This window comes from Canis lupus, chromosome 24 (assembly GCF_003254725.2).
Source record: "Canis lupus dingo isolate Sandy chromosome 24, ASM325472v2, whole genome shotgun sequence".
Lineage (NCBI taxonomy): Eukaryota > Metazoa > Chordata > Mammalia > Carnivora > Canidae > Canis > Canis lupus.
The window spans coordinates 35,973,258-35,993,675 of NC_064266.1; the positions used below are offsets into that span (position 1 = coordinate 35,973,258).

At 45.2% G+C, this 20,418-nt stretch overlaps 1 protein-coding gene across 2 annotated transcripts; it reads left to right on the top strand.

Moving 5' to 3' along the window:
• The first annotated feature begins 8 nt into the window (after window positions 1-8).
• Window positions 9-19,283, top strand: DDX27 (DEAD-box helicase 27). Of its 2 annotated transcripts, XM_025470373.3 has the most exons (22): window positions 9-195; window positions 1,715-1,861; window positions 4,289-4,348; window positions 4,597-4,759; window positions 5,292-5,335; window positions 5,460-5,546; window positions 6,147-6,252; window positions 8,090-8,263; window positions 8,918-9,068; window positions 10,905-11,004; window positions 11,171-11,312; window positions 11,738-11,926; window positions 12,194-12,347; window positions 13,208-13,289; window positions 13,386-13,563; window positions 14,724-14,830; window positions 15,029-15,137; window positions 17,429-17,523; window positions 17,618-17,741; window positions 18,268-18,355; window positions 18,898-18,972; window positions 19,099-19,283. In XM_025470373.3, exons 1-22 carry the CDS (start codon window positions 103-105, stop codon window positions 19,115-19,117), a joined length of 2,487 nt encoding a protein of 828 aa, XP_025326158.1. In that variant the 5' UTR covers window positions 9-102; the 3' UTR covers window positions 19,118-19,283. The 2 variants fall into 2 exon arrangements, with proteins under 2 accessions (XP_025326158.1, XP_025326159.1); XM_025470374.3 differs by lacking the exon at window positions 11,738-11,926.
• The last annotated feature ends 1,135 nt before the right edge of the window (window positions 19,284-20,418 follow it).

Sequence of the window (20,418 nt, forward strand, 5' to 3'; positions counted from 1 at the left end):
AAGTGATGTCGCTGGCACATGCGCAGTGACGACGAGGAGGCCGTCGGAAAGTAAGGGCCGGGCTGCGCGCGAGCTGCTTCCCGGAAGTGGCGCTGCGGCAGCATGCTCGAGGAGCTGGGGTTGATCGGGACCATAGGCGAAGATGACGACGTGCCGGGGCATCCTGAGTCTGACTCCGGGGACGAGGAGGAGGAGGTATGAGCCGCTCGGGGTTGGGGGCGCGGCGGCGTGCCGTCGGATATCCGTGACTGCCCCCCTTCCCCGTGATTCCTCGGGCCCCAGCCCCCAACTCCGCAGCATCCTGCTGCCAGCCCGGCGAGTGTCCCGCGAAGGTGACCCCAAGGTCTTCCTCAGCTTGTTCGCCGCTAGCTTTTCTTCCCCTCCGCGCCTGTGCCGGTAACATGCTGTGTCGTCTTGGCGAAGTCAGTACCGATTCACTGAACTGGTGTTGAATAGAGATCCGGGGGGCGAAGCCAGTCGTGGATCCTGATCAGGGGTTCGTTCCTTAAGCCAGTATTTACTGACGTGGAGGCCATCGGGTATGCAGGTGGAGGTGTCTGTAGGCTGCACCTACTGTTCAGCGTCTGGGACACAGCAGTGAGCAGGGTGGGCAAGGACAGCACTCCCCTGAAGCTTATCCTCGGTGGGAGCGTTACAGACATTCAGCAGTGTGGCAATTAAAAGGAACAGTATCATGAAAAATATGCTCACCCTACAAAAATCCAGCCTAGGTGTTTGCCCCACTGTGGCCTCATCTGCCTACAGACACCTCCACCCCGGCGTCCCATGGCCTCCACGAATCCAGCTTCACCAAAGCTGGACCCGGGTCTCTCTCACCTTCCCAGAGTGCTCCATCTGAAGCCAGAAACCTAAGCGGCATCCTTGGCAGCTTTTTCCTTCTCACTCTCCTCCAGTTTTGTGCAGGCTAGCTGGGGAATCTCTCTTTAACTTCTCCCCCTTTCCCCTAGCCCACCCTAGCCCAGGCCACTGCCACCCAGCATCCTAAGGTACCTGGGCTCCAGCCCTTTCTCTTGCCCTCACCCCAGTGTATTCTCTATCTGGCAACTAGAATGATCTTTTCCTTTCTCAAATGGAAAACTATCGTAAAAAAGGACTGGAGCAAAAATACGGCAAATGATGAAAAATCAAAATATGAAGTGCTGTACAGTTATCAATAGTTCAGCTAGTACCTGAGAAACGATATGTGATCATTACTAATAATAAACTTTAGGGTGAGAGTTCTTACCAGATTGTTTAACTTGAGTGAGGGGAAAAAAAGTCAGTGTAGCACTTTCTAGTCTCAGAAGGTCTCATTCAACTAGCCTTCCTTCCTTTCCTGTTTTTAGTTGTATGCGTTTTTGCCATTGTTTCCTAACGTAGTTGAATTGCCGAAAGAGAAGAGTCTGTATGATATTCTTTGAAACCTTTTGAAGATTTGCTTAAAGGCCTCCTGTGTGATAAGTTTTTGTACCTATTCCGTGTTTGTTCAGAATTCATGCTTTCTAGTGGTCTGTATAGGGTTGCCTATATATTCATGGGAATGAAGCTTGTTGATTGTGCTTTTCAGATTTTCTGCAGACGCTTATTTTTTTGTTTGCTTAATCGGTCACTTACTGAGAGATCCATATTTAAGTCTCCCACAACAATTGGAGGTTCCTGTTCTGTTTCTTTCTGACTTCAACACCATAGTCATCCTGTTTCTTCCTCTTCCCAGGGGCCCGTTGTCCTGGGCAGAAAGCAGAAAGCCTTGCAGAAGAACCGCAGTGCCGATTTCAACCCTGACTTCGTTTTCACTGAGAAGGAGGGGGCATATGATGGCAGCTGGGCCATGGCTGATGTCATGAGCCAGCTCAAGAAGAAGGTGAGAACAGACAGTGTGATAGGCAGTTCTAGGCCGTGGGCTGTTGAAGAGGTTGGACAGTAGGTTTCAGGATTTCACCTCACTGCTTTTTGCCATCTGCCTACATGCAGCAAATGCTGGAATTCTTGGAAATATATGGTGTAGTTTTGATGGAGTGGGGAAAAGCAGTCACAAATAACCCCAGTCTTGATGAAAACCAAAGTGTAAAATGTTACAACATAGATTTATTACAGACTAGTTACAAACACGTTAATTGGGATCCCTGGGTGGCGCAATGGTTTAGCGCCTGCCTTTGGCCCAGGGCGCGATCCTGGAGACCCGGGATCGAATCCCATATCGGGCTCCTGGTGCATGGAGCCTGCTTCTCCCTCTGCCTATGTCTCCGCCTCTCTCTCTCTTTCTCTGTGACTATCATAAATAAATAAAAATTAAAAAAAAAAAACAAAAAACAAAAAAAACAAACACGTTAATTGATCTCCAGATATATTTTTTTAAATATTTATTTGAGAGAGAGTGAAAAAGCACGAGGGTGGGGTGAGGGGAGGGGCAAAGAGAGAGGGAAAAGCAGGGCCAGGGCCTTGGGATCATGACCCAAGCCAAAGACAGACACTTAACCCACTGAGCCACCCAGGTGCCCCTACAGATGATATTTTGAAATAATAAAAATATCTTATTTCCTTCATTGGAAGATGTCCATGACAGCTTTTCCTGGAGGAGGGGACTTCAATATATATATTAAGGGAGACCTTTCCTGATATTATACACACTAAAATGTGGGAAAAAAAGTTTTAGAGGAAATCAGATAATACTGGTCTGATAGTTTTAGAATACCAAACATTACATATAAATTGTTTGACTTAAAAATAATGGGCATAGCTATGTTAAAATGGTCTTTTTTTTTTAGGTGTTCCTTCCTGTTTCAAAAACTAGAGAGGGGGGATCCCTGGGTGGCTCAGCGGTTTCGCGCCTGCCTTTGGCCCAGGGCGCGATCCTGGAGTCCCAGGATCAAGTCCCGCGTCGGGCTCCTGGCATGGAGCCTGCTTCTCCCTCTGCCTCTGTCTCTGCCTCTTTCTATGTCTATCATAAATAAATAAAAATAAATCTTACAAAAAAAAAAAAACAAACACTAGAGAGGAACCTTGGTTACGTTAGTTTGTAACAAAACAGTCTAGCATGTACCCTTGGTAGTAGTGTTTTTGATTTGCCCCATGGATACTGTTATTCTGTCACTTGCCAGGTGATCTCATGTGGCCTCACTGTTTAGAGTCCCTGGTTCCCACCCAGCATAGCAAAAGCTGCCACAAATGTCACTGTCGCCTACTTATTTGCCAAGATCCCATGTTTTCCTTTGAATCTGGTGAGCGATCTAGGAGATGCATCAACATTATTTTCTATTCTATGGGCCTCAAAGAGAAATACTGCCTGCTTAGAGCTATTTACTCCAGACTCTGTGGGTGGTTCTGATGAAAATAAACCAGCATTGCCTCTTCACGGTCACCTGGACAGGATTTCTTTCTTTTTTTTTTAGGATTTTATTTATTAAAAAAAAAAAAAAAAAGATTTTATTTATTCATGAGAGACACAGAGATTGAGGCAGAGACACAGGCAGAGGGATATGCAGGCTCCCTGCAGGGAACCCATTGTGGGCCTCTATCCCAGGACCTTGGGATCATAATCTGAGCCGTAGGCAGATGTTTAACCACTGAGCCACCCAGACATCCCTGGACAGGATTTCTTTGTGATTTTTTCCCCCCTTTCAGTATTTTTTCAGAGGATGCCAGAGGAATTTTCCTTTTTCAAGTTAATTATGAAGTGTTTGTTTTCCTGTGCCATGTTTTGATGAAAGTTCACTCCAGGTACACTGAATGAATGTTACATTTGTTCCCAGGTCCTGGCATATAGACCCCCTGTAATTAAAGACGTGGTCTTATAACACTTACAGTCCAGCAGGGTAGAAGATAAGTAATGACACAGTTAATTATAATTGTGGAAATACCGTGGCAGTTCAGGATGCTTTGAGCATATGTAAAGGAGGCCTGCCATTACTTTCTCTTTCTAAAGTTTTAGCGGTATCCAGCATTGCTACCTGAATCTGCTTTGATTTTAGAATTTAACCGATAGGCTCCATTTTGTCTGATTGATAAGGGGAAGTAGCATTCAGATATAAATGTGACATCTCTTGCTAATTATATTCTTCTAAATAGTAAACACTTTCTGAACTGAAATGTGGATGTTCCAGGTTCCAGGTAAAGATTTTTCACACCTGTTTGTTATGTTGTTTTATCGTTGTAGTGAATGATCTATTGTTTGGTTAATCTGTCCAAGGATAGACAAGCCTCTTCTATATTAACACTAGAGAACCAACCCTCACAGAAACCCTTGTCTCTTTCCCATATATGTTTCTTATTCATCTATTTTAATCTGCAGAGGGCAGCCACCACATTAGATGAGAAGATTGAGAAAGTTCGCAAGAAAAGGAAAACAGAGGTGAGAAAGCAAAGCAGGTACTGCCCTGCAGAAAGCCCCAAGCTTTGCCCTCCAAGTGGCCCCACCATTTTTCTTTCAGTCTGAATTGGAGTGCGGCGGTGCAGACGGGCTTCTCTGTATCTGTTGTTAATAATCACTGAGAGTCCACATAGCATTCTTCCCCAGCTGGAGAGCATAGTGTTGCTCTTCAGAGGTTCTGGATTTCTTGAAGTCTGTAGTTGCCTTGCTTTATTATATATTTTCTCCAGGATAAAGAAGCCAAGTCTGGGAAGTCCGAGGAGAAAGAAGCAAAGGAAGGCTCTGAACTGGAGGAGCAGGAAGACCATGAAGGGAAAGATGAGGAAGGTCCAGAAGATGAAGACTCAGAGACTGATTACTCGTCAGCTGATGAGAACATCCTCACCAAAGCAGGTGGGTGCTACAGAGGTGCTATTAGAAACAGAGGCAGGAGATTGGAAAGAGTCCTCCTTTCCTTTGTAGGATTTCCTATGTTCTGCTACATGGTCACATTTAAGATCTCCATATGGAACTCCTAGCTTCTCTTTCTCTTGGGCTTGTGTTAGGGTTGTTCTTCTTTGCAGGCAGACTGTACCCATATCGTCCTGCCCCATGTAGCTGCTGGCATCTCTAAGATTCAGACTTATTTGGGATGATAGGTCCCCCACATCCCACCTCAGATGGGCCCAGCCATGTAGCAGGTGCTCCATAAATATTTCTTGCAGAAATGAGGGCACATGCATGATGATATGTACAGTGGTTGAGAGCCTGGTTTCTGGAACTTTCCGAGCTTGCTGCACAGTGTCTTCACTGTCAAATGAGAATACTGACAGTAGCTCCCTCAAGCTGTTGTGTGGTTTTGGTGAGGTATCCACAGAAAGCACTTAGGACAGCGTCTCGCAGATTATAAATACCCAGTAAGTACAAGCCCTGTTTTTCTCCACAGATACACTCAAAGTAAAGGAGCGGAAGAAGAAGAAGAAAGGACAGGTGAGCATGAGCATGGAAAGCAGCATGCGACGTGTTTTTGCAACCTGACAGGATTTTAAGGCCAGTTATTTTCCTGGGTCCTGTTTTGCTGAATTCGCATTCTGTCTTTGATTTCCTCGTGTAGGAAACAGGAGGATTTTTTGAAGATGCATCTCAGTATGATGAAAACCTCTCATTCCAGGACATGAACCTTTCCCGCCCTCTTCTGAAGGTAGTGGCTTCTTTTGGCAACCATGGGATTATTGCAGTCACCCCTTAACTAGGCTCCCTGCCCCAAACTGGGCTCTTTGCCTCCCTAAATTCTGTTGTCCACACAGCTGCCAGAGAACCCTCTTAAAAAGTTCTGATCTACTCTGGTGGTGTCTCCTAGCACTCATTCTGTTCTGGCCACATTGGCCTCCTCCCTGGCCCTTAAACAGGTGAGGCATTTTCTTCTTCAGGGCCTTCGCATTTATTGTCCCCTCTGCCTGGAATGTTTTTCCAGTAATATGGTTGGGGTGTTCCTCACCTCTTTCAGGGATCTACTAAGTATCCTCTGTTCAGTGAGACTTTCGCTGACCCTACTGTAAACTGTACTCATCTCTGGCACCCTTGACTGCTGTGGTTTTCTCCATACAGCACATGATGGTTTTTGGTCTTTTTTCTTCCCAGATTGTAAGATTGTCAAGAGCAGGGTTTTTATTTTTTTGGTTCACTGCTGTATCTCAATGCCTAGAACAGGTCTACCACATAGTTTGGAAACCTGATGTGTTTGTTTCATGCTGAGACAACTCCTCCCCTTCCTGTCTAACCCTGTCTTTTTTCTCTTCAGGCCATTACAGCCATGGGCTTCAAACAGCCCACCCCAATCCAGAAGGCATGCATACCTGTGGGTCTGTTGGGGAAGGATATCTGTGCCTGTGCAGCCACTGGGACAGGTAAAAAGGATAGTGACTTGGGAGAAGGGGAGAGGAGGAGGCAGGAGGAGGGTGTTGATTTACCCAAGGCCCACTTTGTTAAATATGCAAGTATAAATTATAATGCAATAACATTATATATTCTGTTAATTTATTTTTTAAAAATATTTTTATTTATTCATGAGAGACACAGAGAGAGAGAGAGGCAGAGACACAGGCAGAGAGAGAAGCACAGACACAGGCAGAGAGAGAAGCAGGCTCCATGCAGGGAGCCCAAAGTGGGACTCGATCCCAGGACTCCAGTATCATGCCCTGGGCCGAAGGCAGGCACCCAACTGCTGAGCCACCCAGGCGTCCCTATTAATTTCTTTTTTAAAAAACCTCAACATAGGGACGCCTGGGTGGCTCAATGGTTGAGCATCTGCCTTTGGCTCAGGACATGATCCTGGAGACCTGGGATTGAGTCCCACATCAGGCTGCCTGCATGGAGCCTGCTTCTCCCTCTGCCTGTATCTTTGCCTCTGTCTCTGTATCTCTCGTGAATAAATAAATACAAAATCTTAAAAAAAAATCTCAACATATATTTTCATATTTATTTTTATTTTTATTTTTTTTAAATTTTTATTTATTCATGATAGGCACACAGTGAGAGAGAGAGAGGCAGAGACACAGGCAGAGGGAGAAGCAGGCTCCATGCACCGGGAGCCTGACGTGGGATTCGATCCCGGATCTCCAGGATCGCGCCCTGGGCCAAAGGCAGGCACCAAACCGCTGCGCCATCCAGGGATCCCTATTTTCATATTTCTTTAAATGCTCTTCGCTTTTTAAAAATGGTTGTATAGTATTTTATTATGTAACTATTTCTATTCTATAATTAATTGTACTAATATACAATGTTGTGAATATTCCTTTCATAAAATCTTTACTCCTATGACTGGGGTTTATGTATAAATAAAGATGAACTTCATGAGACCCCCCTGAAATCTGTGACCTGAAACTATCTGAATTGGATGTCTCTATGACCATGTCCTCTTCCTGCCATAATAGGAGTAAAGTGTCTTTTTTTTTTTTTTTTTTTTTTTTAATTTAAGGAGGGGGCAGAGAGGGAGCAGGAAAGAAAGAATCCTTATCAGACTCCCTGATGAGAGTAGACAGCCTAATGTGGGGCTTGATTCCATGACTTTGAGATCATGACCTGATCCAAAATCAAGTCAGACACCCAACCAACCAACCATCACCCAGGTGCCACAGTAGGAATAGATTTTGTGAAACAGATGTTCATCATGGTGTTGTATATGAGTACAGTTAATTATGGAGTAGAAAGTCACATGATAGAATATTATAAACTATTAAAAATTAAAGAATATTTAAAGAAGCAGGAATTTTTTTTTTTAAGTAATCTCTACACCCAATGCTTAACTCAAAACTAAGCTCAAACTCACAACCCTAAGATCAAGAACTGCATGCTCTGTCAACTAAGCCAGCCATGTGCCTCCGTTATGGTTTTTCTGAAGGGAGATTACTGAACAGAATATATAGTGTTATTGTATTACATCTTTCATTTGTATATTTCTATCTATTAAGAAAAATATTGGTAATACAGATACCATTATGTTCATGTTTATTTCTGGTTGGCTGCATTGTGGATGATTTTTATTATTTTCATATTTCTTTGTACTTCTCAGAGTTTTTACATTGACCCTGTGGTTTTAAAAGCATAAGAAAAGCTTTAATGGAAAAAAAAACATTGCTTCATTTCCCCCTGAGCAGATATGTATGTTTTTTGGCTTCAAGTGAAAACTCAAACCTTGAAGGGACTGAAGCCCCTGTCACTGTTTCCTACTGCCTTTCCCTCCAGGTAAAACTGCTGCTTTTGCCCTGCCTGTCCTGGAGCGTCTGATCTACAAACCCCGCCAGTCTCCTGTCACCCGTGTGCTCGTGCTGGTTCCCACCCGAGAACTGGGCATCCAGGTGCACTCTGTCACCAAGCAGCTGGCTCAGTTCTGCAACATCACCACCTGCCTGGCCGTGGGTGAGTGTCTGGCAGCCCCTGGGAGACTGAAGTGGTGGAGGGTGGGTGTGCTCCACCATCTGAGGATAACAGTGCCAGGAAAGCCTTCCTGTGATTAAACTTACTGAAAAACCAGATGAGGTGTTTTCAGAGTAGAGAGTTGGGGGAGAGGAGAGGTTTAACAGTGATTTAACCAGCCGTAAAAAAAATGAAACTTCAAAATTCAGAGCAAAAATATTTTCTTGGTACTGAACAAATTTAGAATGTCGCTTGTGTTTTGTATAAATAAAGAATCAGGTATCATCCGGGGCAGAATTTTTCTAATGATGTTCCACGATACTATTCTTTAACCTTCATGGAACCTCCCCATGCAGTGGGAAGGCAAAGGTGATGGAGAAGTGATTTGCTTTCACAGCTGCTTCTGTTGGTCCTGTGTGTCTGAATCCTTCTGTTCTGAAGTGCCTTCGTGTAATCTTTTTTTACACTTAGAACAGTTGTGATGAAATAATCTGTCTATCCCAATATCGTGTAAAATCTTCCTAAGCAGGGCCTCTGTGAGTCTTGTTCTCTGCTGTTTCCCCTGCATCTGGCATGGGATGTGGCAGGTGGCAGGGCCCAGTCCGTGCTGTTGAACAGCTGACTGAATCAGCCACCTGGCGGGGCTTTTCTCTGCAGGAGGCCTGGATGTGAAGTCTCAGGAAGCAGCTCTTAGAGCAGCGCCTGACATCCTCATTGCCACCCCAGGCCGGCTCATCGATCATCTCCACAACTGTCCTTCCTTCCACCTGAGCAGTATTGAGGTGCTCATCCTGGATGAGGCTGACAGGTATACCTGAAGTGGCAGGGCCCCCAGTGCTCTGGGGTCCTGTGGGCCACACCGTAGAAGAGAACCTGCCACTGCATTATTCTACATCAATCTTGCCATAGCCATTTGTATGATGCCAGTTCAGCAGCTCACACTTGGACCTCTGTTTATCATTGGTCTGGATTATCCTGCTTTTTTTCTGTCTCTGTAATGTGATGGTTAAGAGGGAGGGTAGATCCAATTCTGGCTCTGCCACCTCCTGAGATTTGGAAATATTATTTAGATTCTTTTTTTTTTTTAAGATTAAAAAATTTTTTAAGTAATCCCTACCCTCACTGTCTATAACACTTCCTCCTTTCCTTTCTCTGAGGTACTATGCCTCTCCAACCTCCTTCATTGTCACTTGAATGCTTCTGTGGTGTTTGTGTCCCTCCTCTCCCCTGGAACATATTTGTGAAGGGCTAGCTTTGTTGCTTGCTGCTCTGTGCCCAGGGTTGTGTCTAGTGTCTAGCACATGCTCAGTAAGTGTGGAATTAACTGATTCCCCCAGAGCAAATGAACCATTCTTGAGTCCTGACGGAGGTAAAGGAGATATTTTGAGCAAAGGGAACATGGTCTGATTTAGGTTTTAAGGGGAAAGGAATTATATTCTTTAAAAAATGTTAATATCACAGACGACCAAGAAAGGTTGTGGACGTTTCCTATTAAGGAGATCAAGGAACAGGGATCCCTGGGTGGCGCAGCGGTTTGGCGCCTGCCTTTGGCCCAGGGCGCGATCCTGGAGACCCGGGATCGAATCCCACGTCGGGCTCCCGGTGCATGGGGCCTGCTTCTCCCTCTGCCTGTGTCTCTGCCTCTCTCTCTCTCTCTGACTATCATAAATAAATTAAAAAAAAAATTAAAAAAAAAAAGGAGATCAAGGAACATGATAACGAAATGCGGTTGGTCAGCTGAACAAATTGCAGTCAAAGTAAACCTACTGAGTAATATTACCTACAAGGAGAAAAAGATTCCTTTATAGTGAAGAGAATTGGTAGATACCACCTTACCATGTGCTCAAACTCAGTTCAGTGGAACTGGGCCAAACGGATGGTCTCCATCTCCTGATACAACTGCACCTCTGCACGTTCTTATGAATCCTTTCCCTGGAAAATAAGCAGACAGGATGTGGAAAAGATTGAGGAGACTTCTCTAGCTCAAGGGGGACTAAAGCATAGGAATTTTGGTTTCTTGGATTAAAACAAAATTTAGCTATAAGATGACATTTTGGGGATAGTTAGGGATATTTGAATTTGGACTTGTACTTCAAGTATTACTCAGACACTTAAATGTTTTGAGTGTGATGATGTGGTTATGTAGAAGGTGTGCTGAGGGCAGCCCAGGTGGCTCAGCGGTTTAGCACCGCCTTCAGCCCAGGGCATGATCCTGGAGACCCCGGATCGAATTGCACTTTGGGCTCCCTGCATGGAGCCTGATTCTCCCTCTGCCTGTGTCTCTGCCTCTCTCTCTCTCTCTCTCTGTGGTCTTTCATGAATAAATAAATAAAATCTTAAAAAAAAAAAAAAGTTTACAAGGTGTGCTGAAATAGGGGTAAGGTGTTGTGATGTTTGCAACTTATTTGTATATAGTTTAGCAAAAGAAAAAAAAAAAAAGATACAGGAAATGTGGCCAAATGCTAGTTTCTGATGAATCTTGGTGGAAGGGTAAACTACAATATTAACACATAAATAAATAAATGAGCCTGAGACATAACCAGTTACAACATCAGAACTTCGGCTTGTCTCATGTTTTCTGCCTATGATTGTGACAGATGCAAGCTCAGTCCATTTCTCTTGATTCCCTCTCCCTGCTCGTCAGGATGCTGGATGAGTACTTTGAAGAACAGATGAAGGAGATCATCCGGATGTGTTCCCACCACCGCCAGACCATGCTCTTCTCAGCCACCATGACAGATGAGGTGGGCCACAGGAATTCTGCTTGGTGGGGTGAATGAATGGAGGGATGCAGAGGACCCAGGCTGGGCTGCAGGGGGTGATCTAGGGCAAGTATGGCTTGCCTCCACCCCCACTCCGTACCGTCTCCTGGCAGGCCAGTGAGCAGCATCCTGTGTTTGTGCTGGGCAGGTAAAAGATCTGGCTTCTGTTTCCTTGAAGAATCCTGTCCGAATATTTGTGAATAGCAACACAGATGTGGCCCCGTTCCTGCGGCAGGAGTTTGTCCGGATCCGGCCGAATCGGGAAGGGGACCGGGAAGCCATTGTGGCAGGTGAAAGCCCAGGGAGGGACTGGGCAGGGGCCTGCTGGACTCCCTTGGCCTCATGGATGGCCCACTCAAGTGGCTGGGTGTTGCCTGGTACCTCTTCTGTCAGGCTCCCCTGACGTGTTGCGTGGTACTGCCGTTAATGTACTCTGCCACTTTGGCCATTTCTTCTGTCTGCTTATCTCCCTACCATTGTCCAGTCCTCCTTAGGTCCTGCTGAATGCCCAGCCACTTCCCCCCTCTTGCATTTGGTTCAAGCTGCTGCCTTTCCTGCCTGAATACTGCAGTGGCCTTGTACTTGGCTCTTCTCCCACTCTTGTCCTTGGTAACCAGTTGTTCACACTACAGATCATTGAAAACGATCATTTACAAGTGAACATTCACTCATGTTACCTTTCCATTTACTGTCGAGTGTCTCCCATTGTTCTCAGACCACAGTCCACACTCCCCAGTGAGTCCTGTACAGCCCTCTGGGACCTGGCCCCTGCCTGCCTGGAGTCTTCAGCTTTGGTGCCCTGCCATACTCTCCTGTTTATATTGTCTCAGACCTACCAAGCTTGTCCTGCCTCGGGGCCTTCACATTTGCTCCTTCCTCTGCCTGAAATCTTCCCCCAAATCTTGTGAGTGAGCCTGCTCTGTCATTCAGCCTAACATGTCTTTAGAGAGGCCATCTCTAAAGCTGCCTCCCCATCTTCCCTTCACTGTCTCACAGCATTTATCACCCTTGGGAATTGGGAATTGGCTTGTCTTCTCTGCCCTGGAATGTGAGCCTTAAAAGGCAGGGACCTTGCCTATCTCCCCCAGTGCCAGGCATAGCAGCCACTTCACAGGTGGGGAGGGAATATGTACTGGAGGTGACTTCCAGCTCACTCTTCTCTCCCCTCTAGCTCTTCTGACAAGAACCTTCACTGACCATGTGATGCTGTTCACCCAGACCAAGAAGCAGGCCCACCGCATGCACATCCTTCTGGGGCTCATGGGGCTGCAGGTTGGCGAGCTCCATGGCAACCTGTCCCAGACGCAGCGGCTAGAGGCCCTCCGGTAAACTTCAGGGGGCTGAGGCTCCCACCCATCCTTCAGAGAGGGCTCCCCTCATTGGGAGGGAAGATACCACTCAGAGGTTATGTTAGAGCAATTGCAGGGGATGCAGATGGTGGTTCCCCACTTTAAAGATTTTAGTCCCAGCTGCTATAAGTTTATGTCTTAGGTACCTTCAGAATTCCTCGTAGTCTTGCAGAAGATGACACTCATGCCCCAGGGCTCGAGTATTGGAGCCACTGAGTGGGGCCGTAGCAAGAAATTCTGACTTGGGAAGACACAGCACATGTTCTGTTCTCTGTAGCTTTTCCAGAGCAAGGGACATACCTAGGGTGATGGAACGAGATTAGAAATCAAAGCCAGCTACTATTTCCTGAGCATTTACTTGGCAGAGTCCTGTGTTTTCCATGTTTTCTTGTTTAATTCTCATGGAATAGAGTCCTGCTGGTAGACCAGGAGGGACCTTTTAGAATTCTCCATCTATCTGCATTCATCATAGGCAGCTGAAAGATTTTTGTTTTTTGTTTTTTTAAGGAAAGGCTGCTTTGAATGCTGAGACATTTGCATAGACTACTCCCTTCCATCTAGCTCTGTGGTTCCTGAACTTTCATATTTGTAGGAGTTGAGGCTGAAGTAGTATAAACCAAACTATGTTTGTCCTACAAACATTACAGGATGTTTAAGGTGTTGTGTAGCTATTAGATGGTCTGATGTTTAGGATCTCATTTAGATTATCACTATGACAATCTGTATGCTCCTGCTTGACTCCACAAGGATTTGTGTTTTCTCTGCTGGCTCAGGCTCCTACGGAGCATTTTTGGGGTTGAGTACCCAGGTGAACATCTGTTTGTGGCTATTTCCAGGCGCTTTAAGGACGAACAGATTGACATCCTTGTGGCCACAGATGTGGCAGCCCGTGGACTTGACATTGAAGGGGTCAAAACGGTGAGCAGCCCATCTTCCTTGAACTTTTGGTGGGAGTCTTTTTGCCTTCTTGTGTCCATGTCCCTGCAACTCCCAGGTCTGACTTTGACCTTCTAGGTAATTAACTTCACGATGCCCAACACCATCAAGCATTATGTCCACCGGGTGGGGCGAACAGCTCGGGCTGGTAGGGCTGGGCGCTCGGTGTCTCTGGTGGGAGAAGAGGAGCGGAAGATGCTGAAGGAGATCGTAAAAGCCGCCAAAGCCCCTGTTAAGGCCCGGATACTTCCCCAGGGTGAGCAGGCACATTGCAGCAGCTCTGAGTGGTTGGGGTGGGACAGAGCCAGGAGCAGAGGGTGATAGGTTGGAGTAGTCAGGAGCTGGATTTGAACTCCAGTCTTGCCACTTCCTTGCTTAGTGTCCCTGGGTCGGTCTCACCATGCCCCTATGGTCTTCAGTCTCTCTCTGTGTGAGAGGGAACGGTGACAGACTTGTGTCTCAAGTGCTTCACTCACAGATTATTTTCCAACCTTTGGGAAGAGAAGGCTTCTTCTGAGGCAAAATCCCTATTAATCACCACCCCCTTCCTTTCAGTAGAGGGCAGAAGTCAGTGTTTACTTGTTTTAGAATCTTTCATTCATTTTCCTCTCATCTGTAGGGGTCCTTTAAAGCACATCTTTTTTAAAAATTGTTTTTTATAATTATAAAAATAATATATATCCAGTATTAGTGATTAGTAAATGAAAGCCAAAATATAATTGCATGTGGGAGAGCTCACCACTGTTAGCATTTATGCACATATATCCTTTGAGATCTTTATTCTGTTCATAAATATCTTTTTTCTTTTTTTTTTTTTCATTTTTACTTAATTCATTCCATCAGCTGACTACCAAGTGCCCAGTACTGTTTATTCTATCCTAGGTATTAGGGATATAGCAGGAAGCAAAACAACTGAGACTCTGGTGGAAAAAAGACAATAAAGGTAGTAGATGTGATCCAGAATGACAGGAGGAGAGACGCTGCTTTCAAAAGCTGTATAGGAAAGGCCTCTGAACAGATGGCACTTGAGCTGAGTCCTGGATAAGAATGAGGCAGCCGTGAGTGGTCTGCAGACAGAGTGTGCCAAGCAGAGAAAACCAGGGCAAGGCCTCTGAGGCAGGAGCAGACGTGGTGTGTGAGTCAAAGTGAAGGAAGAGCCAGGGAGGGCTCAGGGCATGGTGAGCAAGGCAGAGATAGAGGCTCAGAAAGGTAGGCAGGGGCCACACTTAGGAGTTTAGAATTTATTCCAAGAGCAGCAGGCTCTTTGGGTGGGATAGGGTGGGAGGTGTTGTGAAGCAGATAAGTCATCCACAAAAAACCCCAAATTTTCTGTTGTCACTAAATATACATCTATATTATTCTTATCAGTCACACAAAGTTTATCCTAATTTAAAAAAATTGTTCTCTTCCCTTGAGATGTCATCCTTAAATTCCGGGACAAGATTGAGAAGATGGAGAAGGATGTGTATGCAGTTCTGCAGCTAGAGGCCGAGGAAAAAGAGCTGCAGCAGTCAGAAGCCCAGGTGGGGCTGCACGGAGGGCTAGGGCCCACCGGGCTGGTCTGGAAGCAGGCCGCACAGTGCCTGCCAGTTCTGCCCTGCCAAAGTGTGGTGTCCACACCAGGCATGTCCTCAGAGCCCCAGACCTTTGTAGGCAGTGCCTTCCTGCAGCTGTCAGGTTACATATTATCAGATGGAGCTGATCTTTTGCTGTCTCCACAGATCAACACAGCAAAACGGCTCCTTGAGAGAGAGAAGGGGAAGGAGGCCTCAAACCATGAGCCTGAGAGAAGCTGGTTCCAGACCAAGGAAGAGAGGAAGAAGGAAAAAAGTATGTTGGAGAGGTCCCTCAAAAAACTGAACACACAATTCTCATAGAACCCAGTAAGGGCACGCTAGGTCTGTTCCCAGAAAAAAACAGAATAGGGACTCAGATGCGCACTTGTATGCCAGTGACCACTGAAGCATTATTCATAGTAGCCAAGGGATGGAAGTGACCCCTGTCAGTAGATGAATGGATCAACAAAATGTGGCATGCACATATTATAGAATATGGTTTAGCCATGATGAAGTTGATACGTGCTGCAAGCCTGAACCAAAATGAAGTGATCCAGACACAAGCAGACAAGTATTTATGATTCTATTTATTTATTTATTTATTTTTTTTTTTTTATGATAGTCACAGAGAGAGAGAGAGGCAGAGACACAGGCAGAGGGAGAAGCAGGCTCCATGCACCGGGAGCCCGATGTGGGACTCGATCCTGGGTCTCCAGGATCGCGCCCTGGGCCAAAGGCAGGTGCCAAACTCCTGGGCCACCCAGGGATCCCTATGATTCTATTTAAATGAGGCAAATCTATTGATGCAGAAATTAGAATAGAGATTACCAGGGGTTGTGGGGAGAGAGTTAGGAATGGTTACAGAGCTGCTGTTTGGGGATGATGAAGTTGTTACAGAAACTGGTCACGGTGATGGTTGTGCAATATTGTGCATGTAATTAATGCTCTTGAATTGTGTACTTAAGAATGGGTATGGGGCTCCTGGGTGGTGTGGTCAGGTAAATGCCCAAATCTCGTTTTAGGCTCAGGACATGATCTCAAGGGCAGCCCCAGTGGCGTAGCGGTTTAGCGCCGCCCTGCAGCCCTTGGCCTGATCCTGGAGACCTGGGATCGAGTCCCACATCAGGCTCCTGCATGAGCCTGCTTCTCCCTCCTCCTGTGTCTCTGCCTCTCTCTCTCTCTCTCTCTCTCTCTCTATCATAAATAAATAAATAAATAAAATCTTAAAAAAAAAAAAAAGACATGATCTCAAGGTCATGGGATTGAGCCCAGCATCAGGTTCCACACTTAGCATTGAGCATGCTTTAGACTGTCCCTGCCTCTGCCCCACCCCTGTGTGTGCCCACATTTCCTCTCTCAAATAAATAAATATAAAAAAGAATTGATAAAATGGCAAATTTTATGTTCTATTTTGCCACAATTTAAAAAGAAGTAGGTCAGGAAAATATATGTGTATTCTTTGCCTTCCCCACCTCCCTCTTATCACACAAATTCACATTTTTCTACACTTTTTTTCCCAGTTAATTTTGTAGTTTAGATTTTATACAGGCACATACAGTAGCTGCCTTTTTTTTTTTAAATGGCTGCATGGTTTTCCATCATGTGGATAGATTATAATATATTTAATTAATTCCCTGTTGAGGGACATTGAAATTGTTTGTAATCTTTTGCTATTTTATTTTATTTTATTTTTTATTTATTTATGATAGAGAGAGAAAGAGAGAGAGAGGGGCAGAGGGAGAAGCAGGCTCCATGCACCGGGAGCCCGACGTGGGATTCGATCCCGGGTCTCCAGGATCGCGCCCTGGGCCAAAGGCAGGCGCTAAACCGCTGCGCTACTCAGGGATCCCTCTTTTGCTATTTTAAACATGTAGTGAGTAACTGTACAAATGTCCTTTCACAATTAAGCAAATGTATTTGATTTGCAGGAAAATCCTTGAAAGTGAAATTATAGGTCAGAGGATATGTGGATTTATTATTTTGTTAGGGAGTGCAAAATTACCCTCCAATAAGGTTGTACCAGCCATTTAAGAAATACTGCCTGTGGGCAGCCCCGATGGTCCAGCAGTTTGGTGCCGCCTTCAGCCCAGGGTGTGATCCTGGAGTCCCGGGATCAAGTCCCACGTGAGGCTCTCTGCATGGAGCCTGCTTCTTCCTCTGCCTGTGTCTGCCTCTCCCTCTCTCTGTCATGATTAAAAAACTAAAATCTTAAAAAAAAAAAAAAAAAATACTGCCTGTATCTGATGGAACAAAAAGGGTGCATACGTGAAATTTCTGTATTAAACATAGTTATAACTCTATGGCAGGAAGGTCTGGGAGTGTAAGTGAACCAAATCATCTTTCACAGCAGGAGGTAGATAACAAATATTTCAAATGGATTAATCAAGAAATAGTGAAATTGAGAAATAGAAATGTCAGTAAGATGGAGGTAACCACCAGCAGAGGATGTGATTTGTTGCTTCTCATTTGTGGAGATCTCATGTACTAATTTCAAATATGGTCTACTTCATTTAAAAAAAAGGTATAAAATGGTACCTGAAATCTTTTACTCTCTCCTCATCCTAGTTGCCAAAGCTCTGCAGGAGTTTGACTTGGCCTTAAGAGGAAAGAAGAAGAGAAAGAAGTTTATGAAGGATGCCAAGAAAAAGGGGGAGATGACAGTGAGTGGCTTTCCCTCTGGAGCTGGGTACCTGTCCAGTGGCTTGGGTCAGGTCTTCTTGGTCTGTTGAATACTCACATCATCCTTTTTTCCAGGCAGAGGAAAGGTCCCAGTTTGAAATCCTCAAGGCACAGATGTTTGCTGAGCGGCTGGCCAAGAGGAATCGCAGAGCCAAGAGGGCCCGAGCAATGCCTGAGGAGGAGCCAGCAAGAGGCCCCGGTAGGCAGATGGGGAGCCAATGGGAGCTGGTAGGAAGGTTCTCCCTGAAACTTCTTGTTTGCTTGTGGTTAGAGAGAAAACTCAATAGTAAGAGCCCATATTGAGTAATGAGTGTGTACCAGTACAGACAGCTGTTTTGGGGTTCTCAAGTGGTGAAGTGACCCCACGGTTAGTGGGGAAAGCTAGGATCTGGAACCTAGGCCTTTCTGACTGTGGAGCCTAGTCTTACAAACTGCTCTTTGGAAGAGTGGGTCAGGGTAGAAAGAAGTCAAGTTGGTCTTCAGCCCGTTTCACGTTTCAGTTGTTTTCGCTTTGGGACTCTGCAGTCATCCTTTGGAGTGGTTCATCACACCTGCCACTTCTGAATTCATCCCTTTTCTGCTAGGATCCAATGTCTTGTTTCCATGTCAGTAAATTATCAGGCCAGAGCATCCACTGAACCCGAAACCATTACCCTGAGCTTACAGATAGGATTTAGGAGCTTGGCCCAAAGAGGACCTATCTAACTCTTTCTTTTTGTGCACAGCCAAGAAACAAAAGCAGGTGAATAAATCTGTATTTGATGAAGAACTTACCAACACAAGCAGGAAGGCCCTGAAACAGTATCGAGCTGGGTAGGATTTTAAGTCATCATGGGGCTCTTTGTATTTTGATCAAAGCTGTATACCTTCTTCCTCCTTCTGCACTTTCAATTCTCATATACTTGTAGCTTTATAATTTTAAGGGTTCCTGTCTGACCCCTTACCCCCAGCTAAGCCCATCTCTGGATCCCAGGGTGAGAATACGAGGAGAGTGTTCAGGCCCTCCTGCCTTGGAGGTGAAATGGTACATTTTGATTCAGAAATAGACCTTTCCCTCAGGAAAGCTAGAATGGCAAAAGATCCTGAGTTACTCTTGAATGTGTTACACCTCCTACTGCCCGCAACATCTGGGCTGGGGTTAGGGTGGGGCTAGACAATGCTTCTAGTCTTTTTTTAGGGCTGGGCCCTGACTTCCACAATCTCCTATTATCAGGTGGAAACACCAGACTTAGAACTTATGGCCCTGAAGAGGGTACCTCAGTGATGCTCCTGCTTCATATGGGAGCTGGGTGGGGGTGGCAGGGGGACATTGTCCATCTAGCTGTCATTTCAGTGTCTCATCTTTTCACCTGCAGCCCCTCTTTTGAAGAAAGGAAACAGTTGGGCCTGCCCCACCAGAGACGAGGAGGAAACTTTAAGTCTAAATCCAGGTAATGTTTGCCATTTTGCAGGACCTAAGATTGTGCCTGTTTGGGATTGGATCTTTCATGGGAAAGTTCCTCCTTCCTCTTCCTGGCTTCAGGAGTTGGTCTTTACTCTGTGTATTCTCTTCATAGGTACAAGAGAAAGAAGTAGCTGTGGTGGCCTGAAGTTTGTGGGGCAGCCCTTAGATCCCTTCCTTGTGGGAAGTCATCCTGGCTTGGTCTCTTCCATTTGTAAAAAAAAAAAAAAAAAAAAAATTTAATGTAAAGTCTATGTCATTTGTGCATTAAAAAAAAAAGAGCATCAGGCTCCGCACTTAGCATTGGTTAGGGAGTGGTGGTGGTATGCGGAATTAATCCCTAAGCATCCCTGTGAGTCAGCCAAGGCTCACTTCTTGCTGATTAACTTTCATATGAAGAAGATAACAAATGGGGAGTGCCTGGCAGGCTCAGAGAGGCATCTGATCTTGGGGTTGAGTGTTTGAGCCCCATGTTGGGTATAGGGATTATATAAATGAAACTAAAACAAACAAAAAAAACCCCCAACCAAATGGAAGTATATTTTGGGAGGGAGAATAGACCAATCTGAATTGTGTATTTTATTCCTCTCTTCCCTCAACAGCAGTCTACCCCATCTACTACCAGTGCATCTTTATGCTTGGATATGGAGGAAGTTCTTGCTAGAAGTTCTTTTAATGCCCGTCCTAGAACTGAAAGGTATCCTCCACAGCATCAGCCATGGACCAGACATTCTGGTACTGTGTACTGTGTGCTGTCTCATTAAATTCACTACCCCCTGTGGGAGAGGTAGTCATTCCCATTTTGCAGATAAAGAAACAGAGGCTTGGAGAAAGATGGTGTTAACTTTCCAAGGTTACACTGTTGGGAGTTCAAGTTTTCGAAACCAGGGTCTAAACCTGTACTCTGACCAACTGTGCTGTGGAGGTGCTACTGAAGATGGAAGCTCAAAACGGGACAGAGGGATCCCAGATAAATTAGCTCCTTGTTACAAAAAACAGCTTTTACCCTGTAGAGTGGTGGTTCTCATCCTTTCTGAATCATAGGTTCCTTTGAAAATCAGATGAAAGCTAGGGGATATCCCTTGAAAAAATTGTATGTTTGTATTCCTATATAATTTCAAGAACATATACCTCCCCCCACCAGCTCAAAAATTATAATAGTTATCCAGTAACACATACCCTTGACATTAAAAGAATGTATTCAAAGCTATTCATTTAGGCTGCACCTACCAGTCACCAACAAAGGGTTACATTCCAGTTAAATAATGGCACACCTGCATGATGGAGTATGGTTCAAACTCCTCATATGTATGCATGTGCTTACTTACAGAAAGATCCCCAAGCTAAGATCCTTAGCTTAAAAAAGCCAAGTGCAGAACAGTGTATTGTTTTTTAAGTCTTAAGGGTTATATGTTGTACATGCATAGCTTACCTT